We start from the raw sequence: 20386 nt of genomic DNA, 5'->3' as shown, positions 1-20386 counted from the left end.
TTTTTTTTTTTTTTTTAAACTTATAGGGCTTCTCATGACAGTAAAACATTTTAGGATGCGAGTATCATTCAGCCCTAGAATAAAGCCAACATGACAGCCACATTGCAGTGAACAGCATCGTACAAGAACTATGAAATAAATCAGAATAATCTCTCCAACTAACTGCCACAGGCATGGGATTAAGGTGTACAGCATAGACAGTAACTCAAGAAGAAAATAACCTGTGCTACAAAATAGAAAATAAATGCTTCTCCATGCTGTCCCCCCTCCCTCCACCACACATGCACTCAACCTTGCCTTTATTTTCGTGTGCACATCAAGGATATCTGGAATGCTGCCAAATATAGCCTTAATTTCTTCCTGTGCAAGAATAGGTCCTCCAAGCTGCCCTTCTTTTTCCAGTGGAACTTGAAATAACTGAAAGATTAAAATACAAGAAAGTTTGATAGCTTTAGCTTCCAACTAATACATGCAAATATAAAGTACACACACATGCTACTGAACTGAACTTGAAATACTAGGATTTAAAGCATCTACAGTGTTGTTTCCCCAGTCATTTTCTCCCGCAACCACAACACTGAGGAAAGGCTCTTTACCTCCACGCTTATCTGAAGAACACTGTATTATACCAGGTTAATACATGGGTTTTAAAGGGTACCAGCATTAATCTATCCATTACCAAAAAGCCATTCAATTTTACGCATATGTGTTACAACAGCATATCCCTTTTCATCTACTTTTTTTTCAGCCACATTTGAGCTCGTTCTTATTTAAGTATATAATCAACTGAAACGGAAAGTGTTCTCCATGGAACTAAAGCTTTTAGTCAAGCCTATTTTTGCATATGTTTGTTTAAAAGGCACTCTGAACAAATTCTCTCCATTTTCTAAAGTCTTATGTCTCTCTCTCCAACTAAAGCAAACTGTAATTCAGTCAAGAAGTGGGGTTTTGAATAAATGCTTAAGTGTTCAGAAGCGTCAAAAAAAGTGTACAAAGCTATATATTAGTCACAAGACTGACACCTAAACAGCATCCACATTAAGAAAGACAAGTCTACAATACTTACTTGAATGATTGTTGTCAGAATATCTACATAGTTACTTTCTGTCTGATACAGTTCCTTTGCAACCTGCCATCTCGCTGACTGCTTTGAATGCAAAGGAGTCGAATTTTTAGAAGGCTTTGCACACGATATGGGAGTCTCTGATGAAGAGAACACAAACTAGTTCAGAACTGTCTGCGTAGGAAAGTTGTTTCAGAAGTTTGGTCTTAGAAACATTCCCAACATTTTTACAAGGAAATATCAACTGCATTTATAAAAAATGTATTCTTAGGGTATCAAAAGACAGATTTTAAGGATTTTTTCAGTCAAATCCAAAACTCTTCTCACCCTCAAATGCCAGAAATCTCTCACATACACCCAGCCCAAAGTCTCATTAGCTTCCTGTTTAAGATCCACTGTGCAGAGTACTGTGGTTATTTTTAACCTGAAGCATGGCATAGTTAAGATTATATTTGACAAGCTGTTCTCAAATCCATGGACCACTCATTGACTGAAGCTAGAAATACAGAAGTAGCTGCTGAATACTATTAAGGGTATTTTCCTACTAGTATTTTGTTCCATCAGCAAAGGCTGCATCAACATTAGGCAACTGTATATGCATGAGCATGTAGTCCATGAAACCAGCTTTAAGATTGCTCCACATTATGCAAAGTCTTAAAACATTTATCATAAAATACAATAAACCCCAAGGTAGCCAAAAGTCCAGCTCACTATGCTCTTTAAATTATTTCTTATGCCCATTTGGAGTATTCTGCACGTTGTGTACACTGATATGATGACACCCCTCACAAGGTGTGTATGTAATAATGAAACTAACCCACCATTTAGAGGGCAACTGTAAACCCAATTATTCTGAAATTGAAGTTTATTATTACATGGCTTGCAACAATCACTCCTACCTGTCCTTATAACAGCACTGCTATCACTAGCTGTTGATTTTGAATCAGAAGAATGATCCACATCTACAGAAATAGTCTCATCTGTTAAGGATGTTTGATCAGTAAAGCTATGCTGGTCCTTCCTGTCTTTCTTCCAAGGACTTCTCCTAAAAACACCTTGCTGTACATAGTCCTCCAAGTTTACATAAATTAAGTCATTCATGTTTACATCTGTGACACTTTGTGACCTCCCTCCTGAACACTGGAATAGAAGTTTATTTTGAAATCCAGGTACCCGGAGTTGATCAATATTGGATTTTGCATCTTCCTCCCTTCCAGAAGAACTGTACACAACAATATTCTGTTCTTCGTTAGGCAAAGAGTCCACACAAGTTATGCAAGTTGGCTCTTTATAATCAAGTGCCATTTTTGTGTCTACAGGATGCCCTGTTGAAGCAACAGTATGTTTCAAAGATTCAGGAGATGACGGCTGTATAGCGATTTCTTTTGGAAGAAGAATCTTTATTGGAAGATACAATGCTGTTCTTTTCTGAGGTAGGTTACCAAACAGTGAGGTGTTTGTTTGTTGTAGGCTTTCAACAGGACACATGCAACATTTTGGAGTAGAATTATCCAAAAACATGTATTTGGCAGCTTTACATCTTTTCCTCCATGCCTGGCTACATCTACTAAACTTATGACAGCTGGCTTGGTCTCTACCCTTGTCTGAGCTCCTCATTTCTAGTCTGTTCCCTGCACAATTTGAAAAAGAAAGAGCCTAAAGTTACTTAGCAAACCTATAGCAAAACCAATGACCTTCTGCCCTCCTTCTCCTCCAAAAAGCCTCCCGCAACATGACTGGCAAGAGACCAAACCGGTATCTTGAGTGCAAGCGAGTTTGTTAAGCAAAGGGTTTACTATACCTCCGTTGGCAGCACTTGACTCTGGTGTGTTAGAAATATCCAGCAACGACCCAATGGAAAGGGAATGTTCAGCTGATGGACGTTTCCGAGGAGGGAATGGCGACATGTCAGTTTCTCTCGTAAGTTGAGCAAGAGTTTCTCTCAAGCGACGTCTCTTGCGGTTGCTATTAGGAGTATTCAGGGAAAGCTGAGACACAGACTTTTTGAGTCCAGGACTCTCTGGCTGCAGTTGGATTCAACACACAAAAACAATTCAATACAGTCAGACTGCTTTATAGCTTTTGTGCAGAGTAAAGCTCTGTATAGATGGAACATGAAAGATGTCCATCTAATTCTCCATAATCTCAGAAATCAATGCAGTTCATCCTCTTACATGTAAGCATTTTTAGAACTATAAGAATACAACACGAGTCAAGAGTTAGCCCAAGCCTAGAATGAGGAAGGCATGCCAGTAGCTGCAGTCAGCTACACAAAGAGTGATGTGGTTGGCATCACATTCAACTGCCTACACCTCCCCAGCTTGAATGACTATGCACTCATTTACAGATGTGACAAGAAGTATCCCCACTCAACTTTACTTGTGAAGCATGGTTCAAAATGCACATCTGCGATCCACAGCAAGCCACCTTACATGCTATACCACTATTCTTCGATAGAAGTAACAAGTTACATTGTATAACAGTTCCCACCCTACCCTACCCCCAATCTGAAGATTAAATGTATTTCAAGGTTTAAGTATCCTGCACCAAAAGTGCAAGAGAACCAGGAAACAACTACTTTAACATGTAAAGTGACTGTAGTGTTATACCAGCTATGAAATTAGCAAGCAGCAAGGTCTGCTGTATTTTGTCCAATGCAAGAAAACTATCTTGTATTGGACCCAGAGTCCAATATAAGACAGTACCAAACAAACCTTGCTTCTTGCATCTCTCAGGTAAGCAGTATGCAAGCAAAACCATATTACAGAATTTTAGGATATGCTACCATAACCCTGCAAGTTCCAGTTTAAGTCTGACGCTGCAAATTTTTATGCATGCACTTTACTACTATATAAAGTCCCATTGATATGCCAAAATATCACCATACCTTTGAAAATAAGTACATGGGCTCTCCAGCTCTGGCATCCATTTGAATGCTTCCCCAGAACCACTAGATGGGGAGATGGAAAGAAAGCAATTCTTGTAACTTGTTATAGCGCTCAACTTAAGCTTTGGACACACTAGGTTAAAAAATGGTGTCAGTCATGTGACTAGTTAGATTCAAAGTGAAAAGTCAGAGTACATATAGCTGCATCTCGCATACTGAACAACTTAAAAGGCAGAAAACTCCAAGAACCATTCTATTTATACTGACCTCCTGCTTTACAACATAAAGTGTTTTTGGAGGTTCAAATGGAAGATTTTTTACTGTGTTTTCTTCAACGATCAGATGGGTGCACCTTTCATCACCAACTGATAAGTACTGTCCACCTAATAGGAAGAAAAATAAGGTGAATTAATTAAAATTAGAGGTTTCAGGTTGACAATATTTTGGAAGAAACCAGTTCCCCCTCCCCTATCTATGGCACCCACATAATACTGAAGCTGAAGAAAGGAAGAGTGACAGAGGGGACACAAAATGAAAGGGAAGCTGACTAGTGAGGTTTGACAGCTACCTGCTATTCTGTCCCTATGCAAAAGCAATATACTGACATAATTCACAATCCATAGGAAATACTGTGCAGTTTATACGAATAGGTAGCACTTGCTCCCAAATTCATAATTTCAGTTATGATGAAGAACACTTCTGGAGCTCAGGAAGCAATGCAGTATAACCTCATCAATCTGGCATGCTCGGGACTAGGCACCTGTCGGAAATCTGAAAACGCTGGATTTTTTAAACCAGTACAGTGGCCAGTCGCAGAGCAGCAGAGAGGGTAGCAGCACCCAGTCCTGGAGTGTCGACACAGACTGGTGGATGCAAGCTTCCACCCCCGCCCTCCCAGGGTGAAATGCCAGATTGTTGATAATTCTTGACTTATGAGGTTATACTGTATTATCATTTCCCTGCTCCCTAAAAGTGAACCCAAATAATTTGCCTTGAAAGGTGAGCACAAGTTCAAACCTGTACATGTTACAAAGCCAGTTATAATGCTTTGCTATAGAGAGAACATTAAGACAGAATCAAACTACTTGCATCAGGCCTTGAGAAAGGTTCAAATATATGTACTGCATGTGCAAGTATAGCTTCTAGAATAAGTGCAACACACTAGGAAGAAGTGATGATATGTGAACATAAGTGTCAGGAGTAGCAAGATTAACCACTCAGAGGCTGTGGATAGAAGCATTATACTGGTATCATTTGATACTGTTAAGCTGATATGATGCATCTGTTACATCTGCATGTTGCTAGAGCAGTTTAAGATGAGGAAAATTGTAATAGTCAGGAACAGCTCATTTAGGACATGGACAAGTGTATATTTTTTACTGTCAAGAATTTCTCTGAAATTCTGGCCAGTAGGAAAGCTAGCCTAGGAGCTGGTATATACATGTTCCAACTGCTTTGTTAGAAAGCTACATATGTGAGCTGTCCAACCAAGGAGCACTAGAAGGCTTCCCCCCTGGGTCACCCCTGCCACAGCCAGGATGCATTCCAACCCCAGGAAACTACCCACCTCTCCCCCTGCCCATAGCAATTATCAGCCAATTGGCAGGGGGGAGTCCATGGGAGGAACATGGTCCTGCCTCCTCTTCTCCTTGTGCTCCTCCAAGTCAACCCAGAGCAGTGATGGGGAGCCAGGAGCATTCTGCCACAGTGGCGAGGCTCTCCAACCATGGGCAGACTTGCAACTGCGGCACAGTTTTCAGCCCCCCACACACATCCCAGTGGAACCACGGGGCATAAAGGGCAGTGGGACTCTTGCAGCCGAGTTTGGGCAGCTTTGCAGCACCAGCATAGCTGTCTCCCACCCTGCACACCTCTGGTTTCATTGGAAGGAGCGCTGGGAGTGGGGGAAAACAATTCTCCTGCAGCCTCTCCCCCCACCCCATTCTGTAAATCAGCTGATTGTCTGGGTGAGTTAGGGGGTTGGGGGAGCATTATTTTGGTGCTGGAACCATCCTGGGGCTCTGAAAGGGCTCCAGACCTGCACCTGCATCCTGGTGCACTGCTCTGGGTGGAACCAGATGAGTACACCAGGCAAGTACTTTTCCCAGAGCCGTAAAAGTGTTTCTACCTCAGGCAAATGGCAACCCCCACCACCATCCTGGGCTGGCTTGTCAGGGAGTCAGGCAGGGAGAGCAGGAGGCCGTGGGTGTTGAGGATACCCAGTATCCCAAGAAAAGCATACAACCATCCAAGTTAGTGTGGGAGGGGAGAGATCTACCCGATTCATCAAAGTAAATGTCTCTTCTGCAAGGAAACCCTTGAATGGCTGTATGCTCTCTTTGTGCTAGGAAAAAGGCTTTTCTCTTGGCACACATTTAATGCCTGTACGTGACCATAGAAGACTTACAGGAACTTACGGATGTAAGAGTTGCATCAAAACAACTGATGCACACTCTGGAGAGACAACCCCCACCTCCTTATGAGGCTGAAAGACATCAGTCCAAAGCTGAGCCAACCAAGAAGTCCCATTAAGTTATATTATACTGGTGAAGTAAGATATATCTGTTTACAGGTGATGGTATTTTCTTTCCATTACATCTTAACAAACTTGCAAGCACTAATGTACCTCAGAACATCTTCATAGATTTATGGAGTGTACCTGAATATACAAAGGTTGATATGAAGTAACATATACTTCAAGTAATACCAATGTAACCAGTTTTCCAAGATTAGGTATGGATCATTTTTAAAGCAAAATTCACATCTAATGGAACTGAAATCATTTTTTGCAACAGGCTCAATAAGAACTGAAAAAGGCTAGATACAGTATTTTGACTGAGACCTCCCCCTTAACACCTTATTATGAATACATGCAATCTGCATTTTTTAGCTTTAAATAGATCTTAATGCAAGTCAAAAAGTATACTACATATATCTTCCATTACAACTTTTTTCTGTGAACTGGCTCACATTCCTTAACAATAACCTTGCATTTCTGTCATTTCTTCCATGTTAGCTCTTTCTTCATCAGAGAATCCAAGGAAACTTAACATGCAATCCTGAAATGGGGGAACCTTGAACTCATTTCTGAATTCTTCATCAGCTGCACAGAATTCACTAAAAGACACCCAGAAAATTCATTAATTCCAGCTGTATATTTAAAAATAATGTTTTACAACCTACAGAAGTATATGCCATTGAGGAAAAAACTTTAGTACCTACATTTCATTTCTTCTTTCCCAAGCCTTGTAAATCCATTCCGTTTTCATGATAGGAGTGCCTAGACTCACTGCAACCTACAAACAGAAGAGTCAGCAGCTGTGTGACAAATTAACCCTCCCATTTAAAGCCTCTTTCCTTATGCAGACGAGGGTAAAATTCATGACAAATTCATGTTTTCTACTCTGCAAAATGGGGACTACAAGAAAAAATGAAGTTACTCCATTAAGAAACATTTCTCATAGCAGATAAACAAGTCAAGATAGCAAGTTAGATTTATTACTATCTAGCAAGTCTTTGCGTGTGCTAGCATCTTTAGCTGTCAAGAAATTTAGTGCTATTAGGATAGCAAACCCATTAAAAATTACCATGTCAATGGATAGCCATTTCTACATCAACTTGGGGAGTCTTTGTGCGCATACCTACCTATCAATTGGCAACTGAAGTACATCAAAAAAAAAATCTAAACAAGTCTTAAAAGACCTTACTTAAACTATAAAGAGAGAGGCCAAATCTTGCTTTCTATTGAACACTGGCACTGCTGGTACAACTGTGGAAAGATAATGGGCCTCTCTGCCTCTACCAAACAAAAATAATTGTTATTGTGATGACTTCTCAAGCACTACAAAATGTTTATTTATGCATCTTTGAGGAAGAAAGGAATAACTTGTGATGGGGGGGAAAAAAAAAAAAAAAAAATGGTTGTGCCAATTTAGATTTTAAAAGGTACATTTCTACGAGATTTTAAACATATAAAATGTATTTCATCCTCCAAGCCAGATTAGGATGGCCTGAGAACAAGAAGAGGTTACCTTCTATAAATCAGAAGTAGAAACTGAGCAAATAAAGAGAGATTTTTATTCATGTTTTACTATTTAACACTTATTTTACCTTCAACTTCTGTCATTTTGGATAACAGATCTATGTCCATCTTGTACAATTACCGTATTTTCACGCATATGGCCTGCACATGGATAGAACCCGTGGAAAATTGCGTTTCGTAAAATAGTCCGTGTATTCCCCGCACCCGTAACATGGCTGCAAGCGCAGGCTCAGCTGGGCATGGCCACCAGAGCCGGAGCCAGCTAAGAGTGGTGCAGGGGAGGGGAGGAATGAGGAGCTGCGAGCAGGGGGGGTTGGGGGCGGGGTAGCAGCCCTGTTCCCCGCTGCCAGCCCTGCTCAAGATAATCCCGCCGGGGACGGGCTATGCTGTTCTAAAGACTCTGCATAGCCCGCACTCTTGTATAGCCCACGCCCACCCATCAAGTCTGTAAAAACGTGTATAGCCTGTGGGCTATATGCGCGAAAATACAGTACATTTATATTCTGTGTGTAGACTTACGTTACCCTCCACAAATAAAAGCAAGGACATTTATTACTGAAGAAGGATTCTTAGCCTATATAAAAGTTACACTCCTTCCCAACACAAATTAAGCAAATAAAGGCACACTTACACAAAACAAGAATATTTATATGAGTAGGGATTACCTAAGGTACAAGCCCTGTTAAACAAGCTCTGAAATATCCAACCAAATCATTGGAGAAAATCCAGGGAAAAGAATTTTACGTTTCTAATATTGATGGAGACTTCGGGAGGGAAGGAGAAAAAAAACAACAAACAAACAAACCATAAAGAAGGATTAGTGTTTCAGACTTGAGTCTTTTTTTAATCATAAAGCACCTAAAGAGGTATTGAAATCTTCATCCTCAGAAGTTTTTAAGACCTGGATAGACAAAGCCCTGGCTGGTATGATTTAGTTGGGGATGATCCTGCTTTGAGCAGAGGTTGGATTAGAAGACTTCCTGAGGTGCCTTCCAACTCTAATTTTCTATGATTATGGGATTCCAAGAATGGTCCAGTCTCAAAACTTTAAAAAGTCTGTTGCAGTTTACCTTTAAAATATATCGTTCAACAGGGAAGAGATGATAACCAATAGCTGTCACATAACATTAGTAGTGCATGAGTTGAGCATAGTTAACAGCAGGTCACAGAAGCAACATACTGTATTTGGAATTAAAGAGTTAATGTTTCCCCTGCCATCCCCAAAATATCCAAGACACACCATATATACTCAAATTCAGAACTAGGTTTTTTCTCCCTCCGTGTAGCTTGTTATAAAAGTTTGTTATAATTTTCCATGGATAGTACCAAATTATTAGAACACCAGCCCCACCACCATCTGTCCCCTTGCCACTGCTTTCCCTACTGTACAGATCAGGGAGACAAATGTAAGATGAACCCCAATTATTACATGGAAAAAATTATAAATTTGTTACTATTTTCCATGTACAGAATCTAATCAATAGGGGGTCATCTAAAATTCAGAATCATCTTGGACTCAGGTAAATACAGTCATTTGAAAAGGGCAATAACTGCTTTTGTTGCAAGTAGGAGGATACCCACACCACCAAAATGCAATGCACTGAAGCAAATAAGAATACCAATAAACTGGGTTTCATAGCTAAAATGGATAATAAATATGTAATACTACATTTAACAGTTTTTTCATTGATTTGAGGATCTTGACATTAAGAATAAGTATACATTTAAGATTTCCATTTGTCTTTGCGTAATTTACTACACAATTTGTACCATACTACACAATTTGGCTAGCATAGCCTATGCCAGCTGGGATCATTGAAAGAGAAAGACACTCGCACCCCAGCCAAAAATTGTGATGCTGACAAGACTTTTTGCATAGCTCTGTGAAAAAGCTGTAATCCTAGCCTGCATCATTTAGAAAAGTTTATGTACCTACACCTGCAAAAGAACTCCTGCCACCATATGATGCATTTCCACTAAGGGAGTTCTGCCAACATAGCTCCACCAACATAGGCCTGTTGCACCAATATATTGGTTTCCATAAGCAGTGAAGGCCAATCCAGTTATACAGCGCAGTAGTGTCTAAGTTTAGGTGGACCACATTCTCCCAGTATGTTGGTACCGCATGACAAGCTTGCTCTATTATTTATTGTAAGAAACAGAAACCAATAAAAGGGCTGGTAAATGCACTGAAGTTTCAACTAATAGTTTCTAACACTAAAGTGACATGAGGCAAAAAAGCATATTTTCAGAAGTGGCATTCATCTTCAACAAAAAGGCCTTTGGACAAAAAAGATATTTTGTCTGCTAAAAAAAAATTGTAATTGCCACCTTGTTTTTAAAGCCTAGAGCTAAAAAGATAGAAATATGCTGAAATCCAACTGTGAAAGAACTCATTTCAATTCATAAAGTGCATACACCACAGTTTAAGCATAAGTTATGATTTAGAGGGTCAATCAAGGTATGAATTAAGAAAAGTTTGTGCCACATACTCTGAATTTGTCTCCTTGTATAGAATTAGCCACCAGATGTGTAACCTTTGAACTGAAGTCCTTTCGAATGATTCCACCCATATGATGAACCAAGGTCACCAGCTTAACCTAAAGATCAAAGTTACAATTAAGATTAAATAAGTCACATGTGTACTAAATGATACCAAGGCCAACAGTTATGCACAGGTCAAGCTATAACAGAACTAAATTAAAAGCAAGTATTTCTCCATGAACCTATATTGCTAGTGTTATGGAAGTCTTTTTTTTTTTTTTTTTTTTTTTTATTTTAAACAGACGATACAAGATTGGCATCAACTAACAGTTAGTTGTGCATGCTTCACTATTGTGATGTGAAATATAATTCCTTTATTTTTTCACCCTCTCAAACATGTATTTAGTAGCCCATAAAAATAGCAAGCAGTTAAGCCAATTCCAGACAGGTGTCATGAACCACTCAAATGCAATTACTTCTGTAGCTAGAATTGGCAATTGTTCAAACAGCTCAGCTTTCCCCACCCCAAAAAGGAAAGACAGACACTGATTGCACACTCAATTTGGGGGAAGGCGGCACAACACCTAAATTGAGACCAAAGGATTGCCATCTCTCCAATTAATTCTGATCTGTGTAACTCCAAGCTTACAGTTTTTGCAGCCGTTAACACCTCTACACCAGGTCAATTCCACAACACTGATTCAGAAACATCTGATAGGGATATAATATACGGATTATGTCGAGTCACTTAAATGATGTTTTTTCTTGCATTTTGCCTGTTTCAGTACTTATGACTGATGTTGCTTAACTTTAGCTCTGATAAGATTAAGATAGTACAATTCCAAGTGTTCTGAATGAAACTCATGCTTTATTTAACTTCATATGACAAAAGCCATTCTTAGGGGAGAACCTTAACAAAGTCAGGGATACCACCGAGATCCTCAACAGAAATTATACATGGAGAAAAAAATCTTTGAGTGTCTGGTGTAAGAATGTCTAATCTTTCTCCCATGCAAGCCAACAAATCCTATTGCCTTCTACAGGAGTAGGACAGATTCATAGGTGGATAAAAGAATCTAATTTGCTATTTGGAAAAATCAAAATGGTTGTTGTCAGATATTGAACTCGATGTAACCAAGAATCACTTTAAGTACAAAGCTGTACACGGGTTACTGGGGGGGGGGGGGGAAGGAAAATAGATATAGAAATCTTACTAGTTCTTCTTTCTTTCTGAATCCTGTGAAGCAAAGCACCAGATTTAACATACTTGCACAGTACAGTGGGCGACAAGAAAAAGGCAGAGGCTGAAACAAAACATAGTTGATTACAGTACTATGCAGTACAAGTTTATTTAAAACAAGAATCAAGGTTCAAAAAAAGAATTGAAATGGTCGTTCTGTTAGACATTAACTATTAGAATCCATTGGATAGCACATATATTCAAGATCAAGTTTTCTCCTGTGCCTTGAACTAAGAACTGGTGTAATGACTGAATTCCCTCTCCTGTGCCAAAGTAGTAGTAGAAACTTTTCCCTAGTCATGTGACCTTACAATCCCCACCCCTCATTACAAACCATTATTTCCCACCCAGTCATTAAAAGATACGTCTCCCCTCCACATGCACACCACACAATATTGCCATTAAAGCTCTCCTTAAATGTAGTCTCCCAAAATGGAGCGTTTCATATAAACGCACTAGAAGTTACTTGAAATTGCAGTTATTAGGCGCTGTATTTTAAGCTTTTTCTTATTGCAGAAAGTACATGTGAAAGCAACAGAAGTGCAGAGATCTTCATGTATAGGATTTTTTTTTTTTTAAATAATGGATATTTAGAAGCAACCGGAACTAAAGGAAAACAAGGCATTTTCCAAAAAAGAATCAACATAAGTTGTCTCGAATGCAAGATGTCAATTTTCACTTGTCAAAACTAGAACTATTACTATCAGTAAATACAATGTGATTGTGTTTTAGAAGCTAATTAAGATGTCTAAGAGTGACATTCTTAATAGTTAATGCCTTTCAGAAAGGTCTACAAATGGTGCTATTGAAAGAGGAAGGGAGAAAACACCTGCGCCACTCAGGATGGAAAGAACTAAGAAGGAGTTGAAGATGCTACTTTTTACTGCACATTTTCCAAAAGCATTGGCAGCAACAAATGAAAGGACAGATTATACTCAACATTAAAATTTCAACTGGCCCAGATCAGTTACAGTAATACCCTACATATTAGTACAGTCGATATACTAGCGACACAGCAACAGCAGTACCACCCTTCCAGTATTTAAAAAAAAAAAAAAAAGCCCTTCTATCAATATACTTATTTCTATGTAGACAAGGGAGTAAGCAACACCAGTAGAGACATTTATTGCTCATACTGGTAAGAGCCCAACTGTAGAATTAAAACAACAATAAACATCACCACTCTTTGTATACTAGTAAAGCTTTTAAGTATTAAGTAGATCTGAAGGCGCTCATAACAGGAAACAGCCAAGAATAGGTACTGTGAAATAAGCTATTTCGCAATTGCTTCTGGTGTTAACGCTAGTTTTGGAATAAAAAGGTGATTAACTGAAGAAGTAGTAACACACCCACAAAGCTTAGTCATATTTTAAATATAAATCACTATTAAAAGAATAGCTTTCAAGAATGCTTTTGCAGAATGAGCTATTTCTACTTAAATATCCCATATAGGAGCATGAGCATTAAAAGACTTCTCTGTGTTTTTCTGGAAAGTATCCCAGAGATGTCAACATGGGTCAGGAAGAGAAGTGTAGCAAACTTATTAATCAATATGACCGATTTCAGTTCCTTTTACATTTACAGCCCTGATGCTTCCAAAAACAAACAGCAATGTAATCAGATACTTGGGATGTTAAAAAAATTTTAAAAAGTTACATAAGCCAAATATTTCCATCTCAATGGTCAAGATTCTACACTGAGAAAATGTGCCAGAGCTTTCAGTTTCCCCGATTCTGCTTAGTTCAAAATTCAGAATAGCTGCATCACTGCAACATGATGTCTTTGGCTATATAAACAGTAATGAGGAGAATTTTACTGCAGTTTTAGTTAAAGCTCTTACCAAGGAACAAAAAAGGTATGCACATCGTTACATCTACATTAACATACAGAAGACTGCCTGCAAACAGTGTGAAAGAACTGATGGTTTGCTTTCACTTACCTCTCCTTTTTGGGCACAACGAAGTACTACTGGAGGTCCAAGAATTCGGCAATCAGCCTTGTACAACTTGTTAAAGACTGAATCTTGAAAGTCTGCTATAACGAAGACCGTCTCAAACTCTGGAGACTCAAAATCCCCAAACTCTTCCACCGATTCCGTCTTTATATATGGCACTTTAATTTCCTTGATTTTTTGGACAGTATTAAAAATAAGTGTCATTTATGCAACATACATAGTAACTAGTGTAAAATTTTAGGTGGATTTTTATTTTAAGGTGTTAGAGAAATTTAGTTTCAAAGACAATTTTAAACGAAATGCCTAGTTTTTGGAGTACTGGTGAAAGCTATATAGCAGGGGTGTCAAACTCACCTGGGACACTAGACTGGATCTGGACTGCAAAGGAGCAGCTACCACAGCACCAGCAGGTCTGGGATAAGTGAGGTCAAGCAGCAGTGGGTCTGGAGGCAGGGGCGTTCTGGTAGCAGGAGAGGTCCAGCAGCAGCAAGCCAAATTTGTCACCAATGGCTAAGACCAGTAGGGTCAAAAGGCCCCAAATTCCACAGTAGCCCATGACCAACCCCCCTGCCCCATCCTCCAAGCTTCCAGTGGTGTGCTAGTGACCCAGTGGGCCAGATACAGAGGTGTAATGTTTGACACCCCTGCTATATAGCAAGGTCTATTGGTCAGCAATGAAATAGCAATTATCTCTGTCCAAGTTCCTAAAGCAATTTCAGATTCTGAAATATAAAAAGAGACTATAAGAGTCAAAAGCATCCATGCTAGTATTAATTGGGTTGCCACTCTGAAGAGGGTATTTCGTACCAATTTAAATGCAAGATTTATCTCTAGATAAATTTTTGTATGAAGGGGAACAGTATCTTTCTCTTCAGGGCATCTGAAGAATTAAAATGATCCATCCTGAAACAATTTAACTACAAGCTGCAGAAGCAAGAACATTTAGGCAGCAGTGTTTTATGCTACACAAAATTATCGCTTAAAAATTGTTGAAGGCTTAAACAGAGTCCATTTTTTTCTCTTAAGGCATTAGATCCAAGCCTATTTTCAGAATCCTCCACTTGAAGAAACAAGAATCCTTACAGAATAGTTCATGCAGCAATCTTAAAGGCAGTTCTTTATATGCTGAAGTATTTAGTCAGTTATAAAGTTGGTTGATAGTAGAAAAACTTAAGAAAGCTTTGACTAAGAAGTATGTAGATGGATCTCTCATTTAATCATTCCATACCTAAGTTATAGAACACATCATTAAGCATAGATATGTTAGTTCAAGAGTTCAGGACAGCTATTTAATCAAATGGCAGGTTTCAAATTTAGTACAAGTTTCTACTCAACTAGCTTCACACTACACCACAGCAAACATCTTCTATTGTGCCTTTATTGTGTCCAAGTACCAGAAATCAAAGTGTTTATACTCTCTAGTCCCAAGGTAGTGCAACATGCTGCATGCAATCACATCAGCATAAATGCCTGACATACCATATGAATAATACTTTTTATTAGTTTTTCTTCCGATTTACCAGGACTATTTTCCTTTATCTTTATAACTGGGACTTCCATTATCTTAATGGTCTGTGGGAGAGGAGAACTTTGGTATGAGATTAAATTAAATACTGCAAATATATTAGAACATTGTCCTATTATAATGGTTACTTTATCGTAAAGTTACATACCTCCAAAGCTTTCAAGAGTGCCTCATGTTTCCCAGCTTCCTGAACCAAAGCCACTCGGGTTACAATCTGAGGCATTTCCTCTGTTCAGGGGTAAAGACAAGTAACATTCATTTTCAATAAGGGAAAAAAAGCCATAACCTAGGGAAAGAGGCTGCTTGTATAATGCTATCCTGCCAATATACTTTGATTTAAATAGTGTCAATCAAAAATAGCCTGACTCTTAAGACTAGAAATTGCCTCAAGAAGCTTGTATCTATTTGATTAGTGCATCAGTGACTCAATTTAATCTACCTGCAAAGACGTGCAGCAGGACCATGGAGATGACAACTAAACATTCTTACCCATGCCTAACTAAACATGCTTGTATGTACACACACAAGCAGCGTTTCATTTTGATCCCAGAACAATGTGGATTTTGGGTTACTTTTTCAAAATCTGAGAACTGGGAATTTTTTTTAAACCAGAGAAAGCCAGGAACCCTGGTAAGGAAGCTTGAGATACTAACTGACTTGCCAAAAAAGTTTAAGCCCATCAGCGGTACATTTTTTCCCCCCCCCCTCAGTGGGAAAAGATTTCAACACACACAAAACACCCTCCAGCAGAGTAACACGAGGGTGGCCTACAGTTACCAGAAACAGCTACAGCTACAAAGTGGAATCAATCTTTGAGGTGCAGAGAAAAGTTGTTGTTTAAGATTTTGTTCATTTCACCCTAACATTAATCAAGCTTTTAAAAAGCTAAAGTTGGAACACAGAATCATAGAAAATTAGGGTTGGAAGGTACCCCATCTGGGCTAGGGACAGAAGTTACACACAAACAGATTTAAGTGATCAGAAACTATTTTAAACCTGCAACAGAACAGAAGCTCAGTGCTTATAAGCCAGTTTCAAAATGGCTGAAACTGGTTTAAGATGAACCTGGTTGAATGTAGTATCAGACTTCACTGATTTAGGACAAACCAGCTCATGAAACTTCTGTCTCAGACCCCTTCCTAGTTCAAGTGAAATCACAGCCCCCAGCACGGTTTGCAGCACTGGGCTGGGATGTGCTGTCTGCTCTAGACAGCAGAAGTGGCCCTGCCCTCTCTGCTCCCTAGCTGGAGCAGTAAGGGCGGACTGACAAGGAGGGTGGGGGCAAGTCTGGCAGGAGATGCAGCCCAGTCTGCAAGGAAGGATGGGGGGGGCCAAACAGGACTGCCCCCCCAGGCAACCCCCAGCTGGGGACTGGGGTCAGGGATGGGGGTTAAACACCCCTTCCCCCCACTCAAACTTACTGCTGGGGCTGTGACTGTGGACTAGAAATCCAAGAGGTACCTGGAAGCAGGAAGAGGAAGTGATGAGCAATCCTGCAGAGTCCTGCTGCTGTCAATTTGGGCTACAAAACCCAGAGATCTTGGGGGCAGTAGGAAGAGGAAAACACACAGTCCATGCTGGCTACATGCCAGAGAAAGGTACTCTAGCACTCCCTGGCTTCTGGCCCACATTTCCTGAATATCTGTTCACTTCCATTTCAGTTTAATCTCTGCTGTTTAGAGTAACCTACAAAGACCAAATCAATTCATCCTTGGGCTTTCTGATCATCTGTACTTAACTGTAGTCAACCCTCCTGTTCAAGCCAGGGCCATCCCCAACTATATCATCCCAACCAAAGCCATGTCTAGCTGGGTCTTAAAAAACCTTCAAGGATGGAGATTCTACCACTTCTCTGGGTAACCTGCTCCAGTGTTTTATTACCCTCCTAGTGAGAAAATTCTTCCTGATCTCTAACCTAAACTTAACTTGTCGCAACTTGAGACTGTTGCTCCTTGTTTTGTCATCTGCCACCACTAAGAACAGTCCAGCTCCATCCTCTTTGGAACCCCCCTGCAAGTAGTTGAAGGCTGCTATTAAATCCCCTCTCCGTCTCCTCTTTTCCAGACTAAATAAGCCTAGTTCTCCCAGCCTCTCCTTAGGAGATACCCTAGTCCCCTAACCATTTTTGTTGCCCTCCACTGGACTCTCTTCAATGCGTCTACATTCTTGCTGTAGTGAGGGGCACAAAACTGAACAGTACTCCAAATGTGGCCTCACTAGTGCATAACAGAGGGGAAGAATCACTTCCCTTGACCTGCTGACAACAATCGTACCGATGCAGCCCAGTATGTCATTATCCTTCTTGGCAACAAGGGCCCACTGCTAGCTCATATTCATCTTATGGTCCACTATAACCCCCAGGTCTTTTTCTGCAGAGCTGCTGTGCAGCTAGTCGGCCCCCACCCTGTACCAGAGCATAGGATTGGTTCTGTCCTCAGTACAGGACTTTGCCCTTGTCGAACCTTCTTTTTGCCCAATCCTCCAGTTTTTCTAGGTCTCTGTGAATCCTAGCCTTACCTTCCAGCATATCTACTACTCCCCACAGTTTGATGCCATCTGCAAACTTGCCAAGGGTGCAATCCATCCCATCTTCCAGGTCGCTGATGAAGACATTGAACAAACCCAACCCCTGGGGCACTCCAATTGATACCAGCTGCCAACTGGTAGACATCAAACCATTGATTAGTACCCTCTGAGCCCAATGTCCCAGCCAATTTTCTATCCACCCTACAGTCCATTCATCTAGCCAACACTTCCTCAGCTTGCCTGCAAGTATGCTGTGGGAAACTCTTATCAAAAGCCTTGCTAAAATCAAGGTATACCACATCCACCAGTCTCCCCCCCCCCTCCCCCCGGCCCAACCACAGAGCCAGTCACCTCATCAGAGAAAGCAATTAGGTTGGTCAGGCATGATGTGCCTTTGGTGAATCCATGCTGACTGTTCCTAATCACCTTCTCCTCCTCCTCCAAGTGCTTCAAAATGGATTTCTTGAGAATCTGCTCCATGATTTTTCCAGGGACTGAGGTGAGGCTGACTGGTCTGTAGTTCCCTTGATCCTCCTTTTTCCCCTTTTATTAAATACGGGCAACATTTGCCTTTTCCAATCATCCTGGACCTCTCCTGATTGCTGTGAGTTTTCCAAGAATGCAGGCCAGTGGCTCTGGCCTGCAATCTTATCAGCCAACTCCCACAGCACCCTTGGGTGCATCCTGTCCAGCCCCAAGTTTTATGTCCAATTTTTCTAAATAGTGCCTAACTTGTTCTTTTACTACAGTTGGCTACTGACCACTTCCCAAACTATGCTGTCCATAGTCTGGAAGCTGAACTTGCCCATAAAGACAGAGGCAAAGAAGGCATTGAGCACTTCAGCCATTTCTGCATCTTGTCACAATGTTGCCTCCCCCATTCAGCAAGGAACCCACACTTTTCCCTGTTCCTCCCCTTGCTACCTAGACCTCTCTCCCTCAGACTGGCTTCCCAGGGGATCCTACCCATGAGTTCCCCAACTGAGTCGAACTCTGCTAGCAAGTCCAGGGTCCCTACTCTGCTGCTCTCCATCCTGCCTTTCCTCAGGATCCTGAACTCAGTCATCTCATGGTCACTGCTGCCTATCCACTACTACATTCCCCACCAAGTGTTACAAACTAGGTTCATTACTCCAGGAGACTTCCAGATAAGTCACAGACTTCCAACACATCCACCACCACAAGCTGACAGAAAGGACAAAGAGAAGAGGTGTTCTACTTGTCATTGTTTTTAAGAGCATGTCATTCCTAATTCTTTGAAAATAACTTTCCACTTTCCCATGTTACAAAAATCAGCATAAACATATCCAATACATAAAATGCTAACAGACCTGAAAAAGTTATTCCTTTTTTGCCTTTCATACACAAACAGGAAGAGAAAAAGGGATTATCAAACCTTCAAGGACTGGTACAAAGGAACACAGCGTCAGGCTACTGACTTTGTCATAAAAGTCAGTCTGTTTTTCACATCCCTATTTTGCACCCAATGTATTTTTCCCTAGGGCAGGTCAGCAGTGCCAATTGATCCAGTCCACAGATCCTTGCACCTTCAGCAAGCAGCAGCAGAAATTTTCTCTATGCTGCTGCAAGAAGCAGCAACAGAGGCAGCTGGGTCCTAGCTTCTGCCCATCCACTTCTGACCTGAGCTGGGTCATCCCACCCACAGCCAAAAAAAGGTTTGTGACCACTGCCATAAAGAACAAAAAAAAAAAAATCAAGCAACTTTTTCAAGTCTAAACAATGGCACCAAATAAATCAACTGAATACTCAAGAGTCCCTTTCAAAAAGGAATTTAATATAAAATGTGCAAGGTTCCCTAGAGCCAAATCAAAATATACTGCAAACACACACAACCCTCTAGCCCCTGCACCAAAAGTTGATGTCTTTCTAGCCATTTAAAACATCTACCAAGTCAATACCGGTATTATCCACCTCTGCTGCTGCTCATACCTTCCCCAAGCTGTACTAAAATGAGGTTAGCCTCTCTCTCCCTTCCATGTATACCCCAAGTCTTTCAATTACTTACTGGGTTCCAAACACCCTCATGTCAACTGAACAGATACAAAATGAGTGTTACACTGCTGCAAGTGCAGGAGATCATGAGCAGCAGCATATTCCCCAAGCTGTCTGCAGGCTTCAGCATAACAAAGCTATATGAGTTTATATTTAAATTAATATTTTAATAGAGGGGTCCTCAACCCCTGGCCAAAGCTGTCATCCAGCCCTCAACACTCCCCACAGGTCTGAAAATTTGACAGTGTGAAAGCAGGACAGCCTTAAAATTGTTGTTCCTCTGCTGCCAAGTTTCCAGACCCATAGGGAGCCCTGTGGGCTGGACAGCATGGCCCTTCACACTAGATTGGGCATGGGGGATGGAAGGGGAAAAAAACAAAAACAAAAACAAAAACCAAGGGTGCTGCTGCAGCATGGGGCCCCGTCTGGCCATGTGAGGCCTGATCCGGGTGCTGACCGTGTACAGGATCAAGCCCATGAACGGGCCCCGCATGATTCCTCTAAGCCCATACAGCCACAAGATTAAGAAGAACCTTTAAAACAATGGTGCTCAAATACAATTGCTGGCATCCTATGTTGCAAATTTAAATTCTGTATAATTCAACAGTACTTAAGGCTATAGGTAGAAGCTGCCCAAGAATGCCAGCAAGCA

General features: G+C 40.7%; 1 protein-coding gene across 1 annotated transcript in view; it reads right to left on the bottom strand.

The window, feature by feature from the left end:
- The window catches only part of ECT2 (epithelial cell transforming 2), a 72765-nt gene that overhangs the window by 45314 nt on the left and 7065 nt on the right, over window positions 1-20386 (bottom strand). The window contains exons 3-14 of the mRNA XM_019532741.1: window positions 15344-15423; window positions 15150-15242; window positions 13656-13838; window positions 11691-11780; window positions 10485-10592; window positions 7173-7246; window positions 6937-7067; window positions 4218-4333; window positions 3951-4013; window positions 2865-3087; window positions 1067-1203; window positions 298-417 (exon numbers count right to left, since the gene is read on the bottom strand). Of these exons, the coding sequence (XP_019388286.1) occupies window positions 298-417; window positions 1067-1203; window positions 2865-3087; window positions 3951-4013; window positions 4218-4333; window positions 6937-7067; window positions 7173-7246; window positions 10485-10592; window positions 11691-11780; window positions 13656-13838; window positions 15150-15242; window positions 15344-15423 (1418 nt within the window). The remainder of the gene's footprint in view (window positions 1-297; window positions 418-1066; window positions 1204-2864; window positions 3088-3950; window positions 4014-4217; window positions 4334-6936; window positions 7068-7172; window positions 7247-10484; window positions 10593-11690; window positions 11781-13655; window positions 13839-15149; window positions 15243-15343; window positions 15424-20386) is intronic.

Source organism: Crocodylus porosus, unplaced genomic scaffold (assembly GCF_001723895.1).
Source record: "Crocodylus porosus isolate Cpor-Errol unplaced genomic scaffold, CroPor_comp1, whole genome shotgun sequence".
Classification (NCBI taxonomy): Eukaryota; Metazoa; Chordata; order Crocodylia; family Crocodylidae; genus Crocodylus; species Crocodylus porosus.
This window is presented reverse-complemented; position numbering and strand designations above follow the sequence as displayed.